Consider the following 21,748-nt stretch of genomic DNA (forward strand, 5'->3'; position numbering starts at 1 on the left):
CCTGACTGATTTGCGGAGAAGTTGATGTTGATCGTCGAAGCTGTTTGAAGCGCCTCATGCAAGCTCCGGTGCCTGTATTACATAATCCAGGCCAAGATGCACGATGATTGGCCAACACGCCACTACAGACAGCATCTTCAGATAGCGGGCGAGAGCAACCCCATGCCACAGCCGGGACAGTTGCGGCCGCTGAAATTGCCTGCGCCATGTCCAAGGAAAATCCTCTCGCAGTTCCGGAGCGAGAATTTATTCTCGAGGCGCTAGAGCAGAATGTGCGACTAGACGGCCGCCGAGCTGACGATATCCGCCCACTCGATATTTCCTTTGGCGAAGAATATGGACATGTTAAGGTTCAGCTGGGGAAGACGAGGTTTGTGACGAATGAATTCTTAGTCGCATAGAATTGCTAACCGATATTTTGTTAGTCTGGTCGTACGCATCTCCGCCGAGGTGCGAAAGCCGCGCGACGACCGACCGTCCGACGGTATTTTTCAGATCATCATCGAACTAACCGCCATGGCTTCCCCCGCATGGGAAAATCTACGGTGAGCTTACGTTCTTTCGCGCGGCCATACCAAAGCTGATGTCGTCAGATCGAACGATCTCGAAATGTATGTCTCGCGCATCGTCGATCGGGTTGTTAGACACTCGAACGCTCTCGACACCGAGTCTTTGTGTATCCTAAAGGGAAAAAGCTGCTGGGGCATTCGGGCAGACGTGCATGTCACCAACTACGACGGCAACATCATCGACGCCGCCTGCATTGGAGTTATGGCAGGTCTTTTGCACTTCCGCCGGCCGGATATCGAGGTCAAGGAGGGACAGGTTACTGTCTTTGGACTCGATGAACGGGTCCCCGTGCCGCTGACCATCACCCACAGGCCATTGGCCATTACATTCCATATTTTTCATGAAGGACGAGTCATGATTGTCGACGCGACACGGAAGGAGGAACTGGCCTCGGAGGGTCACTTGATCATTGCTCTCAACACTACCGGCGAGACCTGCGCTCTATACAAATCGGCAGGGAATCCGGTCAGCGCAATTGAGGTTGTTAACAAGACCGCCCTGGCGCTGCAAAAGATCAAAGAAATCAACGCGGTCATTGACAAAGCGCTGCAGGCAGATCTCAGCAAGCGCGCAAAGCGAGACCGTGGGGCAGAGGCTGCCGCTGAAAATGACCGATGAGCTGGCTACAACACGACCTCGTTAGTTCGATCCGGACCAAACCCATGCACGGCGCGTATTTCTCGGGTTGGGGACCATGTCGCAGACAGGACCGCATCGGCCACGATGCGCCCCGAGTCCACAGCAGGCCGGCCATAAATCACGGCCAACTCCTGAAGCGCCTTCGCATCCAGACAGCCAACGATATCGGTTGTCGGGCCAGCTAGTGTATATGTACGAGCTAGAACTTGTAAGAATGATCAATGTATAAAGAATCAGTCCTAAATCTTGCAGTCTTCCAGTCGACCGTTTGTGGAGAGCGAGCAACGCAACCAGGTGGCTGAGCGTTGATGCCTGAGGCAATTTAAAGTCCTAGAAAGGAATAGGCTAAAGTAATCAATCAAGACAGCATCGAGGCTTCAAAACAGCCTCAGCTGAAGGCAACATCGTGGACCGAACGAGTACGAGAAACTATTCGAATGTCTCTTGTGTCTCCTTTCCGTCGTTGGAGATCGAAAATCCGAAACGTCAACGGTATTCCCGACCACCGCAGTCACTCGTTCGTCTCAATGCGTCAGGGGCCTCACTTGTGATTGTCATCTCCCGTATACAACTCCTCGCAGCACCAGAGTAGCTACCCATGTCCAGCGGGAGGCCTCCGGGGAGTCATCCAGCTGCTGGCAGCGATGATGACCTGCTACAACTCGAAGACCGCAATCAGCCGGTGTACAGCAGTGGCCGCCCACCGCCTGTGAGCGACGACCAACTGCTGTACCGGTACAACATTGACGACTCCGACCAGCCACGCGCATCCGTATCCTACGATGATTTTGTCGGCGGTGGTGGCCGCCATGCCCAACCGGGCGCGGCAGCCCAGGGACATGCTGTTGACGGCAATAGTCCATACATGGCCGGACCAGCCCACCGAACATACTCGCAGACCTCCGGTTTAGACAACTACCAGCGGTATTCTGATGTGGAGGATTACGACGATGAACACACGCATGGCTACTACGATCGCGATTATGATGACCCTGCCATGTCGGGGCGAATACGCGCGGCCAAAGAACGAAACAGCATCCTGTCGCTGGGAGGAGGATGGGTAGGCAGGGCCAAAAACATGCTGGGAATGGGGCCCGATTACTCGGAGATGGACCTACCACTGACTGAAACGGGGGCGCGCGCACAAGGAATGGACGGACAAGAGCGGGATGAGACCAGCTCTGAGCAATCAAGGAGGAAAAAGCGATCAGCGTTCAAGTTTGGCCGGAGAAAGGTCGACCCCTCAACATTGGGCCCACGCGTTGTGTTGTTGAACAACGCTCCAGCCAATGCTGCGAACAAATACGTCGACAATCACATCTCAACTGCCAAGTACAACGTCATTACCTTCATCCCCAAGTTCCTCTACGAGCAGTTTTCGAAATACGCCAACATGTTCTTCCTCTTCACCGCCGCTTTGCAACAGATCCCCAACATCTCCCCGACGAATCAGTTCACGACCATTGTGCCCTTGTGTATTGTGCTGCTGGTTTCAGCAATCAAGGAGCTCGTCGAAGACTACAAGCGGAGAATGTCGGACCGGTCGTTGAACTATTCGCGTGCGCGAGTCCTCAAAGGTTCAACGTTTCAAGAGACTAAATGGCTGGATGTTGCCGTGGGTGATATCGTCCGTGTAGAGTCGGAGGAGCCCTTCCCTGCAGATCTGGTGTTGCTGGCTAGCTCGGAGCCTGAGGGCCTCTGCTACATCGAAACTGCGAATCTGGATGGTGAAACAAATTTGAAAGTCAAGCAGGCTCTTCCCGAGACGTCTCATCTGGTTAATCCGAGTGACCTGGCCCGCCTGAGTGGCCGGCTACGCTCGGAACAGCCAAATAGCAGCCTGTACACGTATGAAGCGACGCTGACGATGCATGCCGGAGGCGGTGAGAAGGAGCTCCCGCTGACACCAGATCAACTGCTGCTCCGTGGCGCGACCCTCCGTAATACGCCATGGATTCACGGCGTCGTTGTCTTCACTGGCCATGAGACGAAGCTGATGCGGAACGCAACGGCGACCCCGATCAAGCGAACGGCTGTCGAGCGCTCCGTTAACGTGCAGATTCTGATGCTGGTCAGTGTGCTGATTGGGCTCAGCGTGATTACCTCAGTTGGAGACCTCATTGTCCGGAAAACTGCTGCCGAGAAGTTGCAGTATCTGTACTATGGCAGTTACGAAGGGGTAAAGACGTTCTTCATGGATATCGCGACAAATTGGGTGCTGTTCTCCAACTTGGTACCAATCTCACTATTCGTGACGATTGAGATCGTAAAGTACTTCCAGGCCTTCTTGATCAACTCGGATCTCGACATGTACTATGACAAGACGGACACCCCGGCAACATGCAGGACATCGTCCCTGGTCGAGGAGCTGGGTCAGATTGAATACATCTTCTCAGATAAAACGGGGACTCTGACCTGTAACATGATGGAGTTTCGGCAGTGTTCCATCGGCGGTATTCAGTATGCGGGCGAGGTCCCAGAGGATCGCCGTATGCCGCCGGAAGAAGGAGGCATCCTTGACTTCAAGCAGCTCGAGGAGAACCGCCATAACCATCCGACTAAGGAAGCCATCCACCATTTCTTGACCATGCTAGCCACATGTCACACCGTCATCCCCGAACGGAAAGACGATGATCCGAACAAGATCAAGTACCAAGCTTCGTCACCCGACGAAGGAGCTCTGGTCGAAGGTGCCGTGACGTTGGGATACAAGTTCACCAACCGCAAACCGCGCTCCGTCCAGATAGTGGTTGATGGACAGGAACTCGAATACGAGCTGTTGGCGGTGTGCGAATTCAACTCGTCCAGGAAGCGAATGTCCACTATCTACCGATGCCCGGATGGCAAGGTGCGCATCTATTGCAAAGGGGCCGACACTGTTATCCTGGAGCGTCTTCATCCGGACAACCCGACCGTGGAGGCTACTCTCCAGCATCTAGAAGAGTACGCATCGGAGGGCTTGCGGACACTGTGTCTAGCCATGCGGGAGATTCCCGAAGACGAGTTCCAGCAATGGATGCAGATCCACGAGAAGGCCGCCACGACCATCAGCGGGAACCGCCAAGAGGAGCTTGACAAGGCATCGGAACTGATCGAGAAAGATTTTTATCTTCTTGGAGCCACGGCTATCGAGGATCGCCTCCAGGACGGCGTCCCTGACACAATTCACACCCTGCAACAGGCTGGAATCAAGGTCTGGGTGTTGACCGGCGATCGACAGGAGACGGCCATCAACATTGGCATGTCGTGCAAGCTCATCTCTGAGGACATGACTCTGCTGATTGTCAATGAAGAGTCGGCACAGGCGACAAGAGAGAACCTGTCAAAGAAGTTGCAAGCCGTTCAAAGTCAAGCCATGAGCGGCGGTGATGCTGAGCCAATGGCGCTGATCATTGATGGCAAGTCTCTGACGTTCGCTCTCGAGAAGGAGATGGAGAAGCTGTTTCTGGACCTCGCCGTCCAGTGTAAGGCGGTCGTGTGTTGGTAAGTATCCAGTTTGATGCATATCACCTGATTGTATGCTTATATGAGATAGCCGTGTGTCACCGCTTCAGAAAGCGCTGGTAGTCAAGCTCGTCAAGCGCCACCTGAAATCTTTGTTGCTTGCTATCGGCGACGGGGCCAACGATGTGTCCATGATTCAAGCTGCCCATGTGGGCGTTGGTATCAGCGGAGTGGAAGGTCTTCAAGCCGCCCGTGCCGCTGATGTCTCGATCGCTCAGTTCCGATATCTTCGCAAACTGCTCCTTGTTCACGGCGCCTGGTCGTACCAACGCATCAGCCGGGTCATTCTGTTCTCGTTCTACAAGAACATTGCGCTCAACATGACTCAGTTCTGGGTAGGTTCTGTCGATCTGTTGAAGCGATCTTGACTAACGAGACATCAAGTTCGCCTTCCAAAACTCGTTCTCCGGCCAGGTCATCTACGAATCCTGGACACTCTCGTTCTACAACGTCATCTTCACGGTGTTTCCCCCGTTCGTCTTGGGAATTGTTGAGCAGTTTGTCTCGGCGCGACTGCTGGATCGATATCCGCAGCTCTATCAGCTGGGCCAGAAAGGAGTGTTTTTCAAGATCACCAGTTTCTGGTCGTGGATCATCAATGGATTCTATCACTCGTTGCTGGCGTATGTGGTCAGCGAGCTGCTGTTCTACGATGACATCAAGCGGGATGACGGCAAGGCTGTGGGCCACTGGGTATGGGGCACATGTCTCTACACAGCCGTGCTTGTCACGGTACTGGGCAAGGCGTCCCTCGTCGTCAACACGTGGACCAAGTATCATGTCCTGGCGATTCCCGGCTCACTGCTGATCTGGTTCATCTTCCTGCCCGCATATGGGTACGCGGCGCCGGCGATCGGCTTCTCCGAGGAATATACGGGCTTGATCCCAGTCATCTTCACCCTGCCACAGTTTTACCTCATGGCGATCATCCTACCCGCCATTTGCCTCGTGCGCGACTTCGCGTGGAAGTACGCCAAGCGTATGTACCTACCACAGCCCTATCACCACGTGCAGGAGATCCAAAAGTACAACATCCAGGATTACCGTCCCCGGATGGAGCAGTTCCAGAAGGCGATCCGCAAGGTGCGCCAGGTGCAGCGCATGCGCAAGCAACGTGGTTACGCATTCAGTCAGGCCGACGAAGGGGGCCAGCAGATGCGGATTGTCAACGCCTACGACACGACAAGACAACGTGGGCGGTACGGCGAGATGGCCAGTTCACGATTAGTATCATGATCTTACTTTTCTTTCGTCTTCGCTATTTTCTGTTCGAAGATATCCTGTTTTCGCTTTGTTTCTTTTGAGCTCGCGTTTTGTGATTTTCACTTCGTTTCTTGTTTTTATAGTTTGTCATATGTTTGCTTTTTGTTTTCGTCTTGATGTCAAAATAGCCTGGACATATATACACTACGGTTTGAAATTTGGAGTTCTCATCTCATTGGCGTTGCCAATTGAATGAATGATGGGTTGCTTCTCCCGATGCTTTGTCTCCTGCCATGAAACGAAGTTTTTGAAAGGGTGCAAAAGCGCAACTTGAAACATAACTGGCAGATTCTGATTCAAATCTAAACAAAAAAAAGGAAAAAGCATAAATCCGAGAGGGCTTCGCGCGCGCTACTAGAGACTTCTGGTACATGCGTTGATATGGAAACCGAAATAATATCAGCATCGTTCATCCCAGATTTCATCTCGATCACTCCTCGGGACGTTGACCGTAGACGACATAGCTGCGGGTTTCATTCAAGGTTAGTGTCATATCAGACAATGGCAGTGTTGCTTGAAAGTTAAGGAGATACTCACAAGTCCGCCTATCATGTGAATGCTCCGTTTCCTGCCGTCGGCCCGGGCTTTACTGGCAAGCACTAAGACTTCCTCCTTCGTCCAATCTTTATACCGTGTCAGGGCGGCCAGGGCAAAGGCCTCAAAGCCGGCATCAACCCCAACCTGCATCCAGGTGCCAATTTCCTTCTGTAAGAAAGACGTCAGTTACTCTTCGGAGAGAAAAAAAGGAGAGGGGAAAATGCTGACAAGACGAGGATCCTTTGGCCACACTCCGTACGGAACTTGAAACTTTTTCGCTTGGATGTTGACAAATCCAGCATCCTTGAACCATTCCTCCAATTTCGGCCCCGGACGGCATTCATAGCCCGCCTTCTCGAACGCCCCGTATACTTCATCGTAGTACTTTTGGACATCAGTGCCGTTGAAGCTGCCATCTTCCGAGTAGGGGTAGCCGTCCCAGTCCTGGAATTCGACCCACCCACCAGGCTTGACTGATCTGCGTCTTGTCAGAGAGGTTGAGAATGAAATGGGGGAAGGTTATACCTATAGCATTGTTTGATTAACCTCCCAAAGTCTCTAATGGAGATGACCAGGCTTCGCGCATGTATAAAGTCAAATGGGTTCTTCTCATATGTCCATTCCGCCTCAATATCATCCACCACGAACTTCACGTTCGGAGGAACTCTGCAAATGCATGTCAGTCGAGTGACCCCGTCCGAATTTTTGGATTGCACTGACAAAGTGGGCTGAGTTGGGCTCAGATCACAACCGATTACCTCAGCCTGAGGATGTAGATCCGCTACATGAGTGAGTATCCGTGTCCTGTGACGGGAAGAACCCAGCAAGCTTACCAAAATCAATAGCCCAAATGCCGGTTCCAGTAGCGAGGTCAATAACCCGCTAGGGATTCTTTATTGGGGCAAGGTAGAGCCTCCGGTCCAATAATTGAAGGCAAAGCTCGTGCACCAAGTCCAGGCGATTATTTTCCTCTTCATCATTGGGAATCAGGTAGGCTAGAGAGTTACGATCAGCACACAAATTTTAGATGGTCAGTTTAGGAGAAGCAAGCTCCTACATCCATCCCTGAATCCATGATAACGGCGACCATTCTCATGACGATATTCAAGCACCGATGAGGTCAGTGACTCGCTGTACGAAGACCTGTATGTCAAATGAGAGCCTGAGCATGGTTTGAATCCTGAAGCGCCTTGGCGTCATATCACGTACAATTCATCGCCATAAGAAGAGTCATTCTCATACTGTACAAGTTAGCAACGCACTCTGGCGTACCTGAGTTGAGGTGCCGTACCGAGGTGTCAACTTCAACGTTGACAGGGGCGTTGCTCGTGGTTGTGGTGGTTGGCTGTTCGGTCATGGTAAAACCTATATGGTCACACGCTCAACAAACCCTAATAATGTACGGAGCCTGTGTTTGTATGGAAGTTTGGAACTATTGGAGAGCTGGTTACAACAGCCAAAAGTGTTGTCAATTGACTTCTCTGTGACCACCTTGACACTCTTGGTACCTAGGGTCACTATTTATACGCGCAAATAGGTGAGCACCTGGGCCATAGTTCTCCGAAATTCCGACGATATTACTGCGCCTTTGCGAAAATGTTGATGGTGATTGCCTGGAGTGCTCATAGTGACATGGGTGTCTTTCTCTGAGATTGGGCAGAGCAACCGGGGACGCATGCGAATACCAGCCTGCGTAAAGCCGGTGAGTGTTGCTCGAGGTCAGAGGAAATCAAAGCATTCGAAGCGTTCACCCCGGCTCATGGTAATTACTCTGTCTAACCAGATTGGTCACTGCATGTGCACCGTTGTATGTCCCTTTCGAGAGATCCTGGTCTTTGCGTGTCAAATCCATCTGCCAATCAGTGCTGCCGGCTAAAACAACCCCTGCTTCCCTGGCGGCAAAGGCCTGGAACCTTAACAAGTAATTATGCCTTGAGAGTGAACGGGTCAAAAGGCCGTATTTAGGATCGTTACGTAGCATATCTAATTCGGATTTACAGGGAAAGACCGAAAACCAATGCTTCGTGTGGCGCCGGAGAGACTCCTTGACAATGTACTATATGGAAACCTGAAAATGTATGCAATAGTCCAATTCAGATTTCACATTGGTCAATTCTCAGGACGCTGACCATAGACGACATAGCTGCAGGTGCCATCCGTGGTTAGCCTCATATCAAAAAGTAGTAGTGTTGTTTGAAAGCTAAGAAGATACTCACAAGTCGACTATCATGTGAACGCTGCGTTTTCGGCCGTCGGCCCGGGCCTTACTGGCAAGCGCAATGACTTCCTCCTTCGTCCACTCTTTGTACCGCGTTAGAGCGGCCAGGGCGTAGGCCTCAAAGCCGGCATCAAACCCAGCTTGGAGCCAGGTGCCGACTTTCTTCTGTACGAAAAAGATCAGTACCAGATTAGTATTTTATTATTACTTTTGAAAACAAGGGGAGACTGACAAGGTGTCGATCCTTTGCCCAGACACCGTGGGGAATTTGAAACTTTTTGACCTGAATATTGACAAAACCAGCATCTTTGAACCACCCCTCCAGCTTTGGTCCCGGACGGACTTCATAACCTGCCTTCCCAAACGCCCCGTATACTTCATTGTAATACTTTTGAAGACCAGTACCGTCGTAACTACCGTCTTCAGAGTAAGGGTAACCGTCCCAGTCCTGGAATTCGACCCATCCACCAGGCTTGACTGATCTGTGTTTTGTTAGAGAGTCAAGGATGAACCCGGGCAAGGTTATACCTATAGCACTGCTTGATCAGTCTTCCAAAGTCTCTGATGGAGACAACCAGACTTCGTGCATGAATGAAATCAAATGGGTTATTCTCATATGTCCATTCCGCCTCAATATCATCCACCACGAACTTCACGTTCGGAGGAACTCTGCAAATGCATGTCAGTCGAGTGACCTGGTCCGAATTTTTGGGTCGCACTGACAAAGTGGGCTGAGTTGGGCTCAGATCACAGCCAATCACCTGAAAATAACAGATCCAGTCTCAGTCTTCCGTCCATATGAGGTCGCTCCTGATAGAACTATTGCTTACCTCTGCCTGGGGATGTTCATCCGCTTCAATGAGTCAGCCACCGCACTTGGCATCAGTCCCAATCCATGTAGTAAGCAACTGAAACTTACCAAAATCAATAGCCCAAATACCAGTCCCAGTCCCCAGATCAATTACTCGCTGCGGTTTCTCTATCGGGGCAAGGTAGAGTCTCCGGTGCATCAGCTGGAGGCAAAGCTCGTGGAACATGTCTAGGCGGTCATTTTCCTGCTCGTCATTGGGAAGCAAGTATGCTGGAAAGTTACCATCAGTATACTCATCTGAATGATCAGGAGAGAAGGGGCCAGCTCCTACATCCATCCCGGAATCCATGATAACGACGGCCATTTTCATGACGATATTCCAGCACCGACGAGGTCAGTGACTCGCTGTACGACGACCTATATATCGAAGGACATGCGTGAGCATGCTTTGGATCTGGAGCGCCATGGCATCACATCACGTACAGTTCATCGCCATAAGAAGAATCATTCTCATACTGTGCGAGTTAAATTAGTAATGCGCGGACGTATCGTAGTGAAGGAATGTCATACCGAAGTGTCGACTTCAACGCTGACGGGGACGGTGTTGTTGGTGGTGGTGGCCGTTGGCTGATCCGACATTGTGCAATAAATCTCCGTGAATTCCAAAAAGACTGATTTTCAACGGGTAACAAATTCAATAACAATGTATGGAGTTCGTGTTTGTGTTCAAGACTATTTCGAACCGTATTCAAGAGAGGGTTGCCATTCCTGTCAACAAGATCTTTGTAACTTGATTCTCTGTTGACTTTCCCTGTACCGGACTCGGTATTATATTTGCAAGTGGACAGGCAGCCGAATATTACTAGTTTTTCCAGACTCTAACACCAATTCTGCGTCTCTGCAAAAATGGAAATAGGGTTGGCTTTTGGAGCAATTGTGACATGGATGTCTTTCTCTGGATTGGCCAAAGCGGCCGAGGGGATTGTGAGAAACTCAACCTGCGTGAGCCGGTGAGTGTTGCTCGAGCGAGCTCAGCTAGAAATTGGAAGCGCTTACCCCGGCTCATGGTACATTGGCTAGCCCGATTGGCCATTACTTCTACACCGTTGCAGAGCCCTTTACAAGGGACCCTGGTCTCTACATGTCACTTCATCTGCCAATCGACATTTCCGAGCAAAACAACCCATGCTTCCCCGACGGCCCGGCCCGGAGCCCTGGGAAGCTTAAGAAGGATTGACTACGAAGTAGATTTTGAACTTACTCATTAGAGCAGGAGCTCTGGTAGCCAAAGCTTCTTGGAATTGGAAGCCTACAAACTTCCAAGCATTATGTTGTTCATTCCAGATTTCACGTCGGTCAATTCTCGGGACGCTGGCCATAGACGACATAGCTGCAGGTTCATTCGTGGTTAGTCTCGTATCAAAAGTGGTGTTGCGTGAGAGGCACTCACAAGTCGACTATCATGTGAACATTGCGTTTTCGGCCGTCGGCCCGGGCCTTACTGGCAAGCGCAATGACTTCCTCCCTCGTCCATTCTTTATACCGTGTCAGAGCGGCCAGGGCGTAGGCCTCAAAGCCGGCATCAACCCCTGCTTGCAGCCAGGAGCCAACTTTCTTCTGTATGAAGACGTCAGTTACTCTCCGGAGACATAGGAGGGAAGAGGAGGAACTGACAAAATGAGGATCCTTTGGCCAGACGCCGTGGGGAACTTGAAACTTTTTCACTTGAATGTTGACGAAACCAGCATCCTTGAACCACTCCTCTAGTTTTGGCCCTGGACGGGCTTCGTAGCCCGCCTTCTCAAATGCCCCATATACTTCATTGTAGTACTTTTGGAGATTGGTACCGTCGAAGCTGCCATCTTCAGAGTAGGGGTAGCCGTCCCAGTCTTGAAATTCGACCCACCCACCGGGCTTGACTGATCTGTGTTTTGTTAGAGAGTCAAAGACGAAGTTGCGGAAGGTTATACCTGTAGCATTGTTTAATCAGCCTCCCAAAGTCTCTGACGGAGACAACCAGGTTTCGCGCATGAATGAAGTCAAATGGGTTCTTCTCATATGTCCATTCCGCCTCAATGTCATCCACCACGAACTTCACGTTGGGAGGAACTCTGCCAAAGCCAGTTAGTTTAGCGACATGACTGAATTTTAGGTTCACACTGACAAAGTGGGCTGAGTTGGGCTCAGATCACAACCGATTACCTCAGCCTGAGGATGTAAGTCCGCTACATGAGTGAGTATCCGTGTCCTGTGACGGGAAGAACCCAGAAAGCTTACCAAAATCAATAGCCCAAATACCAGTCCCAGTCCCCAGATCAATTACTCGCTGCGGTTTCTCTATCGGGGCAAGGTAGAGTTTCTGGTGCATCAACTGAAGGAAAAGCTCATGCAACATGTCTAGGCGATCATTTTCCTGCTCGTCATTGGGAAGCAAGTATGCTGGAAAGTTACAATGAGCATACACATCTGGATGATCAAGGGAGAAGGGGCCAGCTCCTACATCCATCCCGGAATCCATGATAACGACGGCCATTTTCATGACGATATTCCAGCACCGACGAGGTCAGTGACTCGCTGTATGACGACCTATATATCGAAGGACATGCGTGAGCATGCTTTGGATCTGGAGCGCCATGGCATCACATCACGTACAGTTCATCGCCATAAGAAGAATCATTCTCATACTGTGCGAGTTAAATTAGTAATGCGCGGACGTATCGTAGTGAAGGAATGTCATACCGAAGTGTCAACTTCAACGCTGACGGGGACGGTGTTGTTGGTGGTGGCCGTTGGCTGATCCGACATTGTGCAATAAATCTCCGTGAATTCCAAAAAGACTGATTATTAACGGGTAACAAATTCAATAACAATGTATGGAGTTCGTGTTTGTGTTCAAGACTATTTCGAACCGTATTCGAGAACCGCTTACAATAGCGAAGAAAATACTTGTAACTTTATTCTCTGTGGCTTTCTCGATACCCAGACTCAGTATTTATATTTGCAGGTGGATTGGCAGCCGAATATTATGAGCTCCTTCTCTGGATTGACCAAAGCGGTCGGGGGTACTGTGCGAAACTCAACCTGCGTGAGCCGGTGAGTGTTGGTTGGACGAATGGATTCAGCTAGAAATTGGAAGCTCTCACCCCGACACTGACTAGCCCGATTGGTCATTACTTCTACACCGTTGCAGGCCCCGCTGCAGGGGACCTGATCCCTACATATCACTCCACCTGCCAATCAACATCACCGGGCAAAACAACCCCTGCTTCCCCGACGGCCCGGCCCGGAGCCCTAGGTAGCTGAGGAAGGATTGGGTACGGAGTAGATTTTTAACTTGAACTTTCGCCTTACAACAGAAGCTCTGAAGGCGGAGGCTTCTTGGAACTGAAACCTACAAACTACCAAGTACCATGTTGCCCATTCCAGTTCATTCCCGATTTCACTTTTGTTAATTCGCGGGACGCTGACCATAGACGACATAGCTGCACGTGTCATTCGTGGTTAGTCTCGCATCAAAAGTGGTGGTGCTTGGAAGCTTAGAAGATACTCACAAGTCGCCTATCATGTGCACGCTGCGTTTCCGGCCGTCGGCCCGGGCCCTACTGGCAAGCGCTATGACTTCATCCTTCATCCACTCTTTATACCGTGTCAGGGCGGCTAGGGCTCCGGCTTCAAAGCCGGCTTCAATGGCGGCCAGCATCCAGGTGCCAATCTTCTTCTGTATGAAGACGTCAGTTACTCTCCGGAGACAAAGGAGGGAAGAGGAGGAACTGACAAAATGAGGATCCTTCGGCCAAACTCCGTATGGAACTTGAAACTTTCTCACATGAATGTTGACAAAGCCAGCATCCTTGAACCACCCCTCCAGTTTTGGCCCTGGACGGGTTTCGTAGCCCGCCTTCTCAAATGCCCCGTATACTTCGTCGTAGTACCTTTGGAGATTGGTACCGGCGAGGCTACCATCTTCAGAGTAGGCATAACCATCCCAGTCTTGGAATTCGACCCATCCACCAGGCTTGACTGATCTGTGTTTTGTTAGAGAGTCAAGGATGAACCCGGGCAAGGTTATACCTATAGCACTGCTTGATCAGTCTTCCAAAGTCTCTGATGGAGACAACTAGGTTTCGCGCATGAATGAAGTCAAATGGGTTCTTCTCATATGTCCATTCCGCCTCAATGTCATCAATCAGAAACTTCACGTTCGGAGGAACTCTGCAAATGCATGTCAGTCGAGTGACCTGAGTCCAAATTTTTGGGTCGCACTGACAAAGTGGGCTGAGTTGGGCTCAGATCACAGCCAATCACCTGAAAATAACAGATCCAGTCTCAGTATTCCGTCCATATGAGGTCGCTCCTGATAGAACTATTGTTTACCTCTGCCTGTGGATGTTCATCCGCTACAATGAGTTAGCCACCGCACTCTGCATCAGTTGAGCGTACTAAGCAACTGAAACGTACCAAAATCAATAGCCCAAATGCCTGTCCCAGTTCCCAGATCAATCACTCGCTGCGGTTTCCCTATCGGGGAAAGGTAAAGTCTCCGGTTCAACAACTGGAGGAAAAGCTCGTGCAGCATGTCTAGACGGTCATTTTCCTGCTCGTCATTGGGAAGCAAGTATGCTGGAAAGTTACAATGAGCATACACATCTGGATGATCAAGGGAGAAGGGGCCAGCTCATACATCCATCCCGGAATCCATGATAACGACGGCCATTTTCATGACGATATTCCAGCACCGACGAGGTCAGTGACTCGCTGTACGACGACCTATATATCGAAGGACATGCATGAGCATGCTTTGGATTTGGAGGGCCATGGCATCACATCACGTACAGTTCATCGCCATAAGAAGAATCATTCTCATACTATGCTAAGTCAGTAACGTAATCTGACGTCCCCTAGTGGAGATGTCGCACCGAGGTGTCGACTTCAACGTTTACAAGGGCGGTGTTGTTGTCGATGGCCGTTGGCTGATTCGACATGGTGGAATAATTCTGAGCTGAATTGCAACCCGAGTGCTCTAATTATGTATGGAAGTGATGATTGTATACAAGGCCGTTTCCAAAAGCTGGTTGCACAACAGTCAATGAACTCTCCGAACGAATTGCTCTCCTGCTGCCACCCCCAGATATTTTGGCTCAGAGTAAATAAGCTCGAGTGGACAAGGTTAAGATTCGGCACCGACACACCTCCGCGAAAACGGCAACAGCAGTTTGACTTTTGGAGCACATGGTGAGATGGGCGTATTATTCTCTGAGATTGAGCAGCCGAAGTACAATCTAAACTCACCGTCGAAGCATATACAGGCCAGCCCGGATTAGTCTGGACATCCTTTGGCAGGGGACCCTGATCATTGCCGGCACTCCAACTGCCAATCGGCGCTGGAGGGACAAACATCCCTGCTCCCCCGATTCGGGACGTTGACCTATACCCTGAAACGGCAAAGTGGGTGAGAAGGTGTGATAATCCGAAGACAGGCAGTACGAAGTACTTATCGCAGTATGTATCGACTAGGTCTGCAAGCACGGAGAGTAAAGAGTATCTACTCCGTGCAAGCCATCCATTAGGTCGAATTTGGTCACATGACTCGTAGCTCTCAATGATTCTGTCGGAAAAATTTTCACCCGATTCTGGCTCTTCTTATGACGTGCATACGTTCGATCTAGACCATCCAGACTACTCCCGCCGGCCCCTCAAGCCCTCCGGCATAACGAGGGCAGTTTGGAACACCTCAACTATAAGTACGCAAATTGGATAGTAAGTGTATTATATTATTATGGCTTGATATTTGGCTCATTCTACAAGTACAAACTTGACCGTGCAGTTGTGGCCCATCAACTACTCCCGATAAAGTACTCTAATGATCACCAAGGGCGGATGGCAGTAATTCTACGACAGACGGCATCATGATGGCTACGAGAGATTGAGATGACTTTATGAACACATGATCTTACAAAGTACTACATAATTTTCGTGTTTATACTGTATATTGTTCTCTGTTGTACACAAAGGAAACTTGAACTTGAAATGGCATCTCCCGCATCATCGACCACCACCAGCAGCATCCAGCACGACAAGGACGACAACAACACTCCTACTTCATCATCTCCATGGGCGGACTATCCTCCAATCTTCGTCCTTCCCACACACCTTACCCTCGACGAACTACATGATATCGAAGACACGCTGATCGAACGCGGCGCGCCGCTGACATACGATGCCACCGAGGCGTGCATCTTCGTTGGTGCCATTACGCAGCGGAAGCGTGCAGCGCTGGAGTTACGGTCAAGAGGGTTGTGGACAGAAGAAATAGTGGCCGTATCCTCCTCCGGAAAAGAGGATGATAACGAGGGCATGCAGCCGGCGAGGAAGAAGCAGCGGCTGGAGAGTCCCGGTCCGCAGCCGATAGTGTTGACGGGTGAGATCAAGGTTGTTCGGCTGGAATGGTTCCAGAGATGGAGGGAAGATGGGGTTATTCCGCCGTTGGATGCATTCCTGGTGTACCACGGGCGGGTGATACCGAGGCGGCCAGGGGATGTTGGTACTAAGCGGGCCGATCATCGATCAGAGAATAAAATTTTAGAGCGTGCGATGAAGGACGCAGCAGAGTCAGCTCCCGTAGGCAGATCATCACATTCGCCATATCAAGGCCGACGTCTCGGCGCGCAGCACCGCGATTTCACCCAACGAGCGAGTCCACCGAGGCTGTACCGGGAGTCGACGTCCGAGCACGATGAGCCCGAGTCGTCGCTGCCTCCGGCGCCGGACTGGGTGCGCGAGAACCGGGTGTACGCCTGCACGCGGAGCGCACCGTTACATCCACCCAACGAGCGGTTCATCGAGCAACTGGTCAAAATCCGCCGCGTACGGGAGCTAACGCTGGACGAGATCGGGGTGCGGGCGTACAGCACCTCGATCGCAGCTCTTGCCGCGTATCCGTACGAGCTGCGCAGCCCACGCGAGGTCCTGTCCCTGCCAGGGTGCGACACCAAGATTGCAAATTTATTCGTCGAGTTCAAGAACAGCGAGACGGGAACGCTTGCCGCAGCCGAAGCCCTAGACAACGACCCGGTACTGCGCACGCTCAACACATTCTACAACATTTGGGGCGTCGGCGCGCGGACCGCGCAGGAGTTCTACCACCAGCACCACTGGCGCGATCTCGACGACTTGGTCGAGCACGGCTGGGACAGACTGTCACGCGTGCAACAGATCGGCGTCAAATATTACGAGGAGTTCCAACGGGGAGTGCCGCGGTCGGAAGCAGTAGCGATTGCAGACACCGTCCTGCGGCATGCACACCGAGTACGGCCCGACGCGGACCCTGAAGGCGCGCCAGACCCGTCCCACGGCGGGATTGAGTGCATCCTCGTCGGCGGATACCGCCGCGGCAAAGAAGTCTGCGGCGATATTGACCTCATCCTCACCCACCGCGACGAGCAAGTCACCAAGAACCTGGTCGTCGACGTCGTCGCCAGCCTCGAGGAGGAAGGCTGGATCACGCATACCCTGTCCCTGCACATGACCATGTCCAATCGGGAACAGGCAACGCTTCCCTATCGAGGGGAAACGGCGGGCGAACATCACGCATTCGATACGTTGGATAAGGCCATGGTTGTCTGGCAGGATCCACATTTCGACCCGGGACCCGAAAATGAGAGGAGGAGGAAAAATCCCAACCCCCACCGGCGCGTTGACATTATCATCTCTCCCTGGCGCACCGTTGGGTGCGCCGTACTCGGCTGGTCCGGCGATACCACGTTTGAGCGGGATTTGCGCCGGTATGCTAAGAAGGTGCATGGGTGGAAATTCGACTCGAGCGGGGTGCGCGAGCGGACGTCGGGAGGGAAAATTATTGATTTGGAAAGAGGAGGGAAGACGTGGGAAGAGAGGGAGAGGTTGGTCATGGAAGGGCTGGGGGTGGGATGGAGACCAGCGACGGAGCGGTGTACTCGATGATTATGTTTCCTGATCTCTTTATATCTGTGTATTAATCTTGATTTTACCGAGTGATTGTCACGGTCTCATCAAATCTGCAACTTGCCCCATTGCCACCCCTTCCTCCTGCCCTTCTCAAAACCTCCATTCTTCAGGGCACAATAAAGTATCATCCTCCGCGTCAACCCAATGTTAGCCAACACAAACACCACCACAACCAGCGGTACCATAGCAGCTCTCTCCCACAATACCAACGAGGCCAACTACGACGGGCATGATGACATGATGGCAGCCAAAGCCCAGTCAGGACAATCACCGAGCAGAAAAGGCCAACGGATCACGCGCGAAGCGCGCCTTCATTTCTAAAGCAGTTCTGGTTCCGGGAGAGCTTTTCATCATTGTAATCAATTCCCATGAGTAATTCCAAAAGCACACCCAAGCCACTCGAGATTCTAAAATCGATCTTATTAATGTCGGCCATCAAAAAGATGGGAAAGCAATGTGAAGGGAAATGGGAACGGAGAAGGCGACGTTAGTGTAGCTCATTCCTTATTAGGTAATAGGTAAGAGTTGTATTAACTATTGCCTTATTCGGTTAGGATAGCCCTATCATCCATCCTTGCCCAATTGCTTGCTCCCCCTTCGTCACCTGCCGTTCTGTTTACATACAGTTCCTAGTACTTTTGATATGCAACGGAGCAAAATGGAGCTGAGTGGCGATAGATAGAGCGCGGATGCCTCGAAGAGATTATTGCTTAACGTCTCTCGAAAAATCCCTTAAGCATTTTTGCTAAGTTAACCGGGCTTTTGAATCATACTACGCATGAAGTATACAGGTAGTTATCCCTGTTCGGGTGTGAACTTCAAGTTTTGCATTGATTGAAGGACCATGCTGCTCTATTAAATCTTCATGCTACGCTCAGACATTAAAACTGTGAACCTAACAATGTTGCAAATGTTTCAAGTCGGACCTGCACGAGTGTGTTGTTGTGTATGATGGCCTATTCACATGGAGTTGAATGCTTTTGGGCAGAAACTGGCAAAATTATCAGAACCGGAGACTTTGCTTGGTGGATGCGTACAAGACATTTAATTTTTATGTCGCTTCACAGCTGTCGCGGTACGCAAGAGACTGGTGGTAAAAAAACAAAAGCAGGGAACGGTCTTCCAATGACTCTTGAATCAAGTTGTCCTAAGTACAATGGTCGGGACTCACGCGAAATTCGACAGGCGTCGTTCAGACGAGACTAATTCAAGCAGTACGTATGGGAGAGATTGGAGTAGAAAACTAGAGGTGCAACCTCTACATTAATTCATAACTAGTAGGAAACTATAGCCATGAATCATCACAAAGAAAGATCGTCCTATGTACTGGGGTATTTGAAAATCAAGCAGTCTTCTCGATATGGTCCGAATGCAGAGCGGCCACCTTGTCGGCCTGGACCTCACCAGCCTCCAGCTTACGAGAGCGGTGGTACTCGACCTTGGTGTTCCAGGGCTTGACCTTGAAGGTGAAGATATCCTCGACCTCCTCGAGGGTCTTGCCGGCCGTCTCGGGGAAGCAGAAGAAGACATGGACGGTCATGGCGAAGCAGAAGACGCCAAACAGCACGTAGGTCTTCCACTTGATGTTCTCAAACGCCGGCGGCACAAAGTATGAGAGCGAGAAGTTGAAGATCCAGTTGGAGGCGGTGGTGACGGCGACAGCCTTACCACGCAACCGCAGCGGGAAGAGCTCGGGCGGGTAGATCCACGAGACGGGACCCCAGGTGGGGGCGAAGGAGGCGACGAACAGATAGGTGCAGGCAATGACACCACGCGCGGCGGACTGGTGCTCGCTCAGATCCCAGGACTGCTCGGGCACGTTGTGCAGACCACCGGGCGGCGCGGGCTTGCCGTACTGACGCATGATGCCGGCATTGGCGAACATGAACGTCATCATCAGCGTCGAACCAACCAGCAGCGGCCAGCGACGGCCCCAGCGGTCGACGAAGATTAGGGCGAAGATGGTCATGAAGACATTGATGACGTATTGAATCGACGAGGCGATCAGGTTGGCGTCGCCGGACAGACCCGCCATACCGAACACGTAGGTGATGTAAAGCATCATGACGTTCATGCCGGTCAGCTGCGACCAGATCTGCGTGAACATACCGACGTGCGTGCGGTAGATCATGTTGGGCTTGAACAGCTCCCAGAAGGAGGCATCGGCATTCGCGCGCTCAAACTCGACCATGTCGCGGATTTCCTGCAGCTCGGTCTGGACGAAGGGAGCGGAGCGGTCACCCTTGGCGTGGACGAGCGCCAGCACGTCATGCGCCTCCTCCCATCGGTCCTTCTTGGCCAGCCAACGCGGAGACTCGGGAACGAAGAAGAGGGCGAAGAACAGCAGAATAGCGGGCACGGCCTGAACGGCCCACGGGATACGCCAGGCGGGGGTGCCTTCGACGTAGCTGGAGCCGTAGGAGATGTAGAACATGATCATGATCTGAGGCCGTCAGTTGACGTCTGCTTTCGTTTTCCAAGATGAAGAAGAGAACTTACACCCCAGGTAATGGCCCATTGCTGCGCACCGACGACTCGGCCTCGCTTCGACGGCTGGGCCAGCTCTGAGACGTACACAGGCACCTGGGCACTGCAAATACCGACGGAGAAGCCGTTGATGAAACGGCCGACCACCAGCTGACCAATGCTGTACGACGCAGCCGTGATTAAACTGCCAATGCACCAAATAACCGCGCCGATCTGAATGGCGCGGCGACGGCCAAAGAGATCGGTGATGAAGCCGGACACCAGCGCACCGACGAAGGAACCGCCGGGCATGGAGGCGGAAATACCGCCCTGCGTGGACGAAGTCGGACCGGCGCAGTTCCCATCCACTACGCCACCCTGATTGAAGAAGCACTTGTACTGTTGGGTGCCCAGACTGGGAACAATTAGCTAGATGGACCGAGACAAAAGGGGGTGTGCTTAAACTGGACGTACATGGCCGACATTGAAGCAATGTCGAAACCAAACAGGGCACCGCCAATGACGGCGATGGTGGTGATGTAGTAGATATTCCCGATCACGTACATGGTGCCGAGTTGGATTGGGGTTCCCAAGCTCAGACTCGACGAAGGGGGGGGGAGGGAGAGGGAGGAAGGTTTATTTATTTAAAAAAAAGCTGTAAAGTACCCCCATCGGGCGTTGTCGAGTTGTTTTTTTTTTTTTTTTTTTTTTTCTTTTCTTACGATTACATTACCTGCCCAGTACGGCTTTTTCTGCTGGGCCAACAGGGATCATGCGACCCACGCACGAATCAGGAAGAATCCTCCTGCTCTTCTTCCACTGCGGAGGACAATGCAACCCTGAAGAGAGACCAGCCGTAGATCGCAGTCCCCAGATCCACCAGAGAGATTCCCCCGCATTTGCTGCCAAACGCAGGCTGGTCAGCCACGCATGGAGAGCCAAGAGAGTGATTCTGGCGGGGAGTCGCAAAACACCAGAACGTGGCTGACGAGGGCGGACAACCCGGTCCGAGCACGAAGACATCTGAATGGTTCTCAAATCCGAGCATTTTGTTACGTCTGTTATTTTCGGTTTCAAATGTATATAATTCCGTTCCCGTTCGGGCATGGAATACGGAGAGTACGACAATAATACCGTATGGGGTTCATGAAATAGATTGTGACTGGACAATGGGCTCCATGGCGGACAGGACTGCCTGCCGATGCTGACTCAGCCAATTGCCGCATTCCACACTTTGTGACGACGAGTAGTCACTAACCCAGAATATAACCATAACATACCAGCCAGATCCTCACCGTACCATAACATTCGCACCAACCAGCAGTTCGCCAAGGACGAGCGAGGGCGGTGATACGGTGACACTCTGGTGGCGAGTCTCGCGTGGCCATTGGTCTGTTCCCGGTGTCCGACCAGGATGGTCTGAGCTCGTTGCCAATCAACGTGTGGGTGAACACGCTGATCGTCGCCACGAGTCTGGAGACAGAGGCGGGACGCCACGCTCATGAATCATGACAAGCCCTAAGGACGAGCCGGTCGAGCCTGCAGACGCACCAAACCGAGCCAGCCGTGTGTTCCTGGCATCTGACAGGTTATCGTTGACGCGATCGGGTTACATTGTTACTCTCTCGGGACATTGCTGAGCCGAATGTTGCTTGCATGTGCCTGTGCACTCGTCCCATCTCTTCTATCTACAGTACAAGATCGTCTCGATTCAAATCTCAACGGGGTTGTATTCTTGTATCGTCAACCCCGACTGA

General features: G+C 51.7%; 9 protein-coding genes across 9 annotated transcripts; 3 read left to right on the forward strand and 6 right to left on the reverse strand.

The window, feature by feature from the left end:
- Positions 1 to 206: 206 nt before the first annotated feature.
- Positions 207 to 1,188, forward strand: VTN49DRAFT_5743 (uncharacterized protein; the record flags this gene model as incomplete). The annotated part of the gene is made up of 3 exons (XM_069413834.1): positions 207 to 370; positions 426 to 545; positions 594 to 1,188. The coding sequence occupies 3 exons, from the start codon at positions 207 to 209 to the stop codon at positions 1,186 to 1,188; spliced, it is 879 nt and encodes a 292-aa protein (XP_069266466.1).
- Positions 1,189 to 1,807: 619 nt separating this feature from the next.
- On the forward strand, positions 1,808 to 5,949 carry VTN49DRAFT_5744 (uncharacterized protein; the record flags this gene model as incomplete). The annotated part of the gene is made up of 3 exons (XM_069413835.1): positions 1,808 to 4,692; positions 4,745 to 5,048; positions 5,098 to 5,949. The coding sequence occupies 3 exons, from the start codon at positions 1,808 to 1,810 to the stop codon at positions 5,947 to 5,949; spliced, it is 4,041 nt and encodes a 1,346-aa protein (XP_069266467.1).
- Positions 5,950 to 6,375: 426 nt separating this feature from the next.
- VTN49DRAFT_5745 (uncharacterized protein) lies at positions 6,376 to 7,870 on the reverse strand (the record flags this gene model as incomplete). The annotated part of the gene is made up of 10 exons (XM_069413836.1): positions 6,376 to 6,440; positions 6,510 to 6,681; positions 6,742 to 6,991; positions 7,039 to 7,179; positions 7,234 to 7,294; positions 7,347 to 7,395; positions 7,462 to 7,508; positions 7,571 to 7,656; positions 7,723 to 7,754; positions 7,805 to 7,870. The coding sequence occupies 10 exons, from the start codon at positions 7,868 to 7,870 to the stop codon at positions 6,376 to 6,378; spliced, it is 969 nt and encodes a 322-aa protein (XP_069266468.1).
- Positions 7,871 to 8,622: 752 nt separating this feature from the next.
- On the reverse strand, positions 8,623 to 10,181 carry VTN49DRAFT_5746 (uncharacterized protein; the record flags this gene model as incomplete). The annotated part of the gene is made up of 10 exons (XM_069413837.1): positions 8,623 to 8,656; positions 8,730 to 8,896; positions 8,964 to 9,213; positions 9,260 to 9,400; positions 9,455 to 9,492; positions 9,562 to 9,584; positions 9,651 to 9,812; positions 9,874 to 9,959; positions 10,026 to 10,057; positions 10,113 to 10,181. The coding sequence occupies 10 exons, from the start codon at positions 10,179 to 10,181 to the stop codon at positions 8,623 to 8,625; spliced, it is 1,002 nt and encodes a 333-aa protein (XP_069266469.1).
- A 717-nt stretch (positions 10,182 to 10,898) lies between these two features.
- On the reverse strand, positions 10,899 to 12,347 carry VTN49DRAFT_5747 (uncharacterized protein; the record flags this gene model as incomplete). Its single annotated transcript, XM_069413838.1, has 9 exons — positions 10,899 to 10,932; positions 10,993 to 11,159; positions 11,217 to 11,466; positions 11,513 to 11,653; positions 11,707 to 11,767; positions 11,820 to 11,981; positions 12,043 to 12,128; positions 12,195 to 12,226; positions 12,282 to 12,347. The coding sequence occupies 9 exons, from the start codon at positions 12,345 to 12,347 to the stop codon at positions 10,899 to 10,901; spliced, it is 999 nt and encodes a 332-aa protein (XP_069266470.1).
- A 643-nt stretch (positions 12,348 to 12,990) lies between these two features.
- Positions 12,991 to 14,524, reverse strand: VTN49DRAFT_5748 (uncharacterized protein; the record flags this gene model as incomplete). Its single annotated transcript, XM_069413839.1, has 10 exons — positions 12,991 to 13,024; positions 13,094 to 13,260; positions 13,318 to 13,567; positions 13,614 to 13,754; positions 13,810 to 13,847; positions 13,917 to 13,939; positions 14,001 to 14,162; positions 14,224 to 14,309; positions 14,376 to 14,407; positions 14,459 to 14,524. 10 exons carry the CDS (start codon positions 14,522 to 14,524, stop codon positions 12,991 to 12,993), a joined length of 999 nt encoding a protein of 332 aa, XP_069266471.1.
- A 1,045-nt stretch (positions 14,525 to 15,569) lies between these two features.
- On the forward strand, positions 15,570 to 17,501 carry VTN49DRAFT_5749 (uncharacterized protein; the record flags this gene model as incomplete). Its single annotated transcript, XM_069413840.1, has 1 exon — positions 15,570 to 17,501. The coding sequence occupies one exon, from the start codon at positions 15,570 to 15,572 to the stop codon at positions 17,499 to 17,501; it is 1,932 nt and encodes a 643-aa protein (XP_069266472.1).
- A 1,366-nt stretch (positions 17,502 to 18,867) lies between these two features.
- Positions 18,868 to 20,557, reverse strand: VTN49DRAFT_5750 (uncharacterized protein; the record flags this gene model as incomplete). Its single annotated transcript, XM_069413842.1, has 3 exons — positions 18,868 to 19,968; positions 20,025 to 20,406; positions 20,466 to 20,557. The coding sequence occupies 3 exons, from the start codon at positions 20,555 to 20,557 to the stop codon at positions 18,868 to 18,870; spliced, it is 1,575 nt and encodes a 524-aa protein (XP_069266473.1).
- Positions 20,558 to 20,781: 224 nt separating this feature from the next.
- Positions 20,782 to 21,572, reverse strand: VTN49DRAFT_5751 (uncharacterized protein; the record flags this gene model as incomplete). Its single annotated transcript, XM_069413843.1, has 3 exons — positions 20,782 to 21,014; positions 21,272 to 21,464; positions 21,543 to 21,572. The coding sequence occupies 3 exons, from the start codon at positions 21,570 to 21,572 to the stop codon at positions 20,782 to 20,784; spliced, it is 456 nt and encodes a 151-aa protein (XP_069266474.1).
- Positions 21,573 to 21,748: the final 176 nt, after the last annotated feature.

This window comes from Thermomyces lanuginosus (genome assembly GCF_041956635.1).
Source record: "Thermomyces lanuginosus strain ATCC 200065 unplaced genomic scaffold VTN49scaffold_35, whole genome shotgun sequence".
Classification (NCBI taxonomy): Eukaryota; Fungi; Ascomycota; class Eurotiomycetes; order Eurotiales; family Trichocomaceae; genus Thermomyces; species Thermomyces lanuginosus.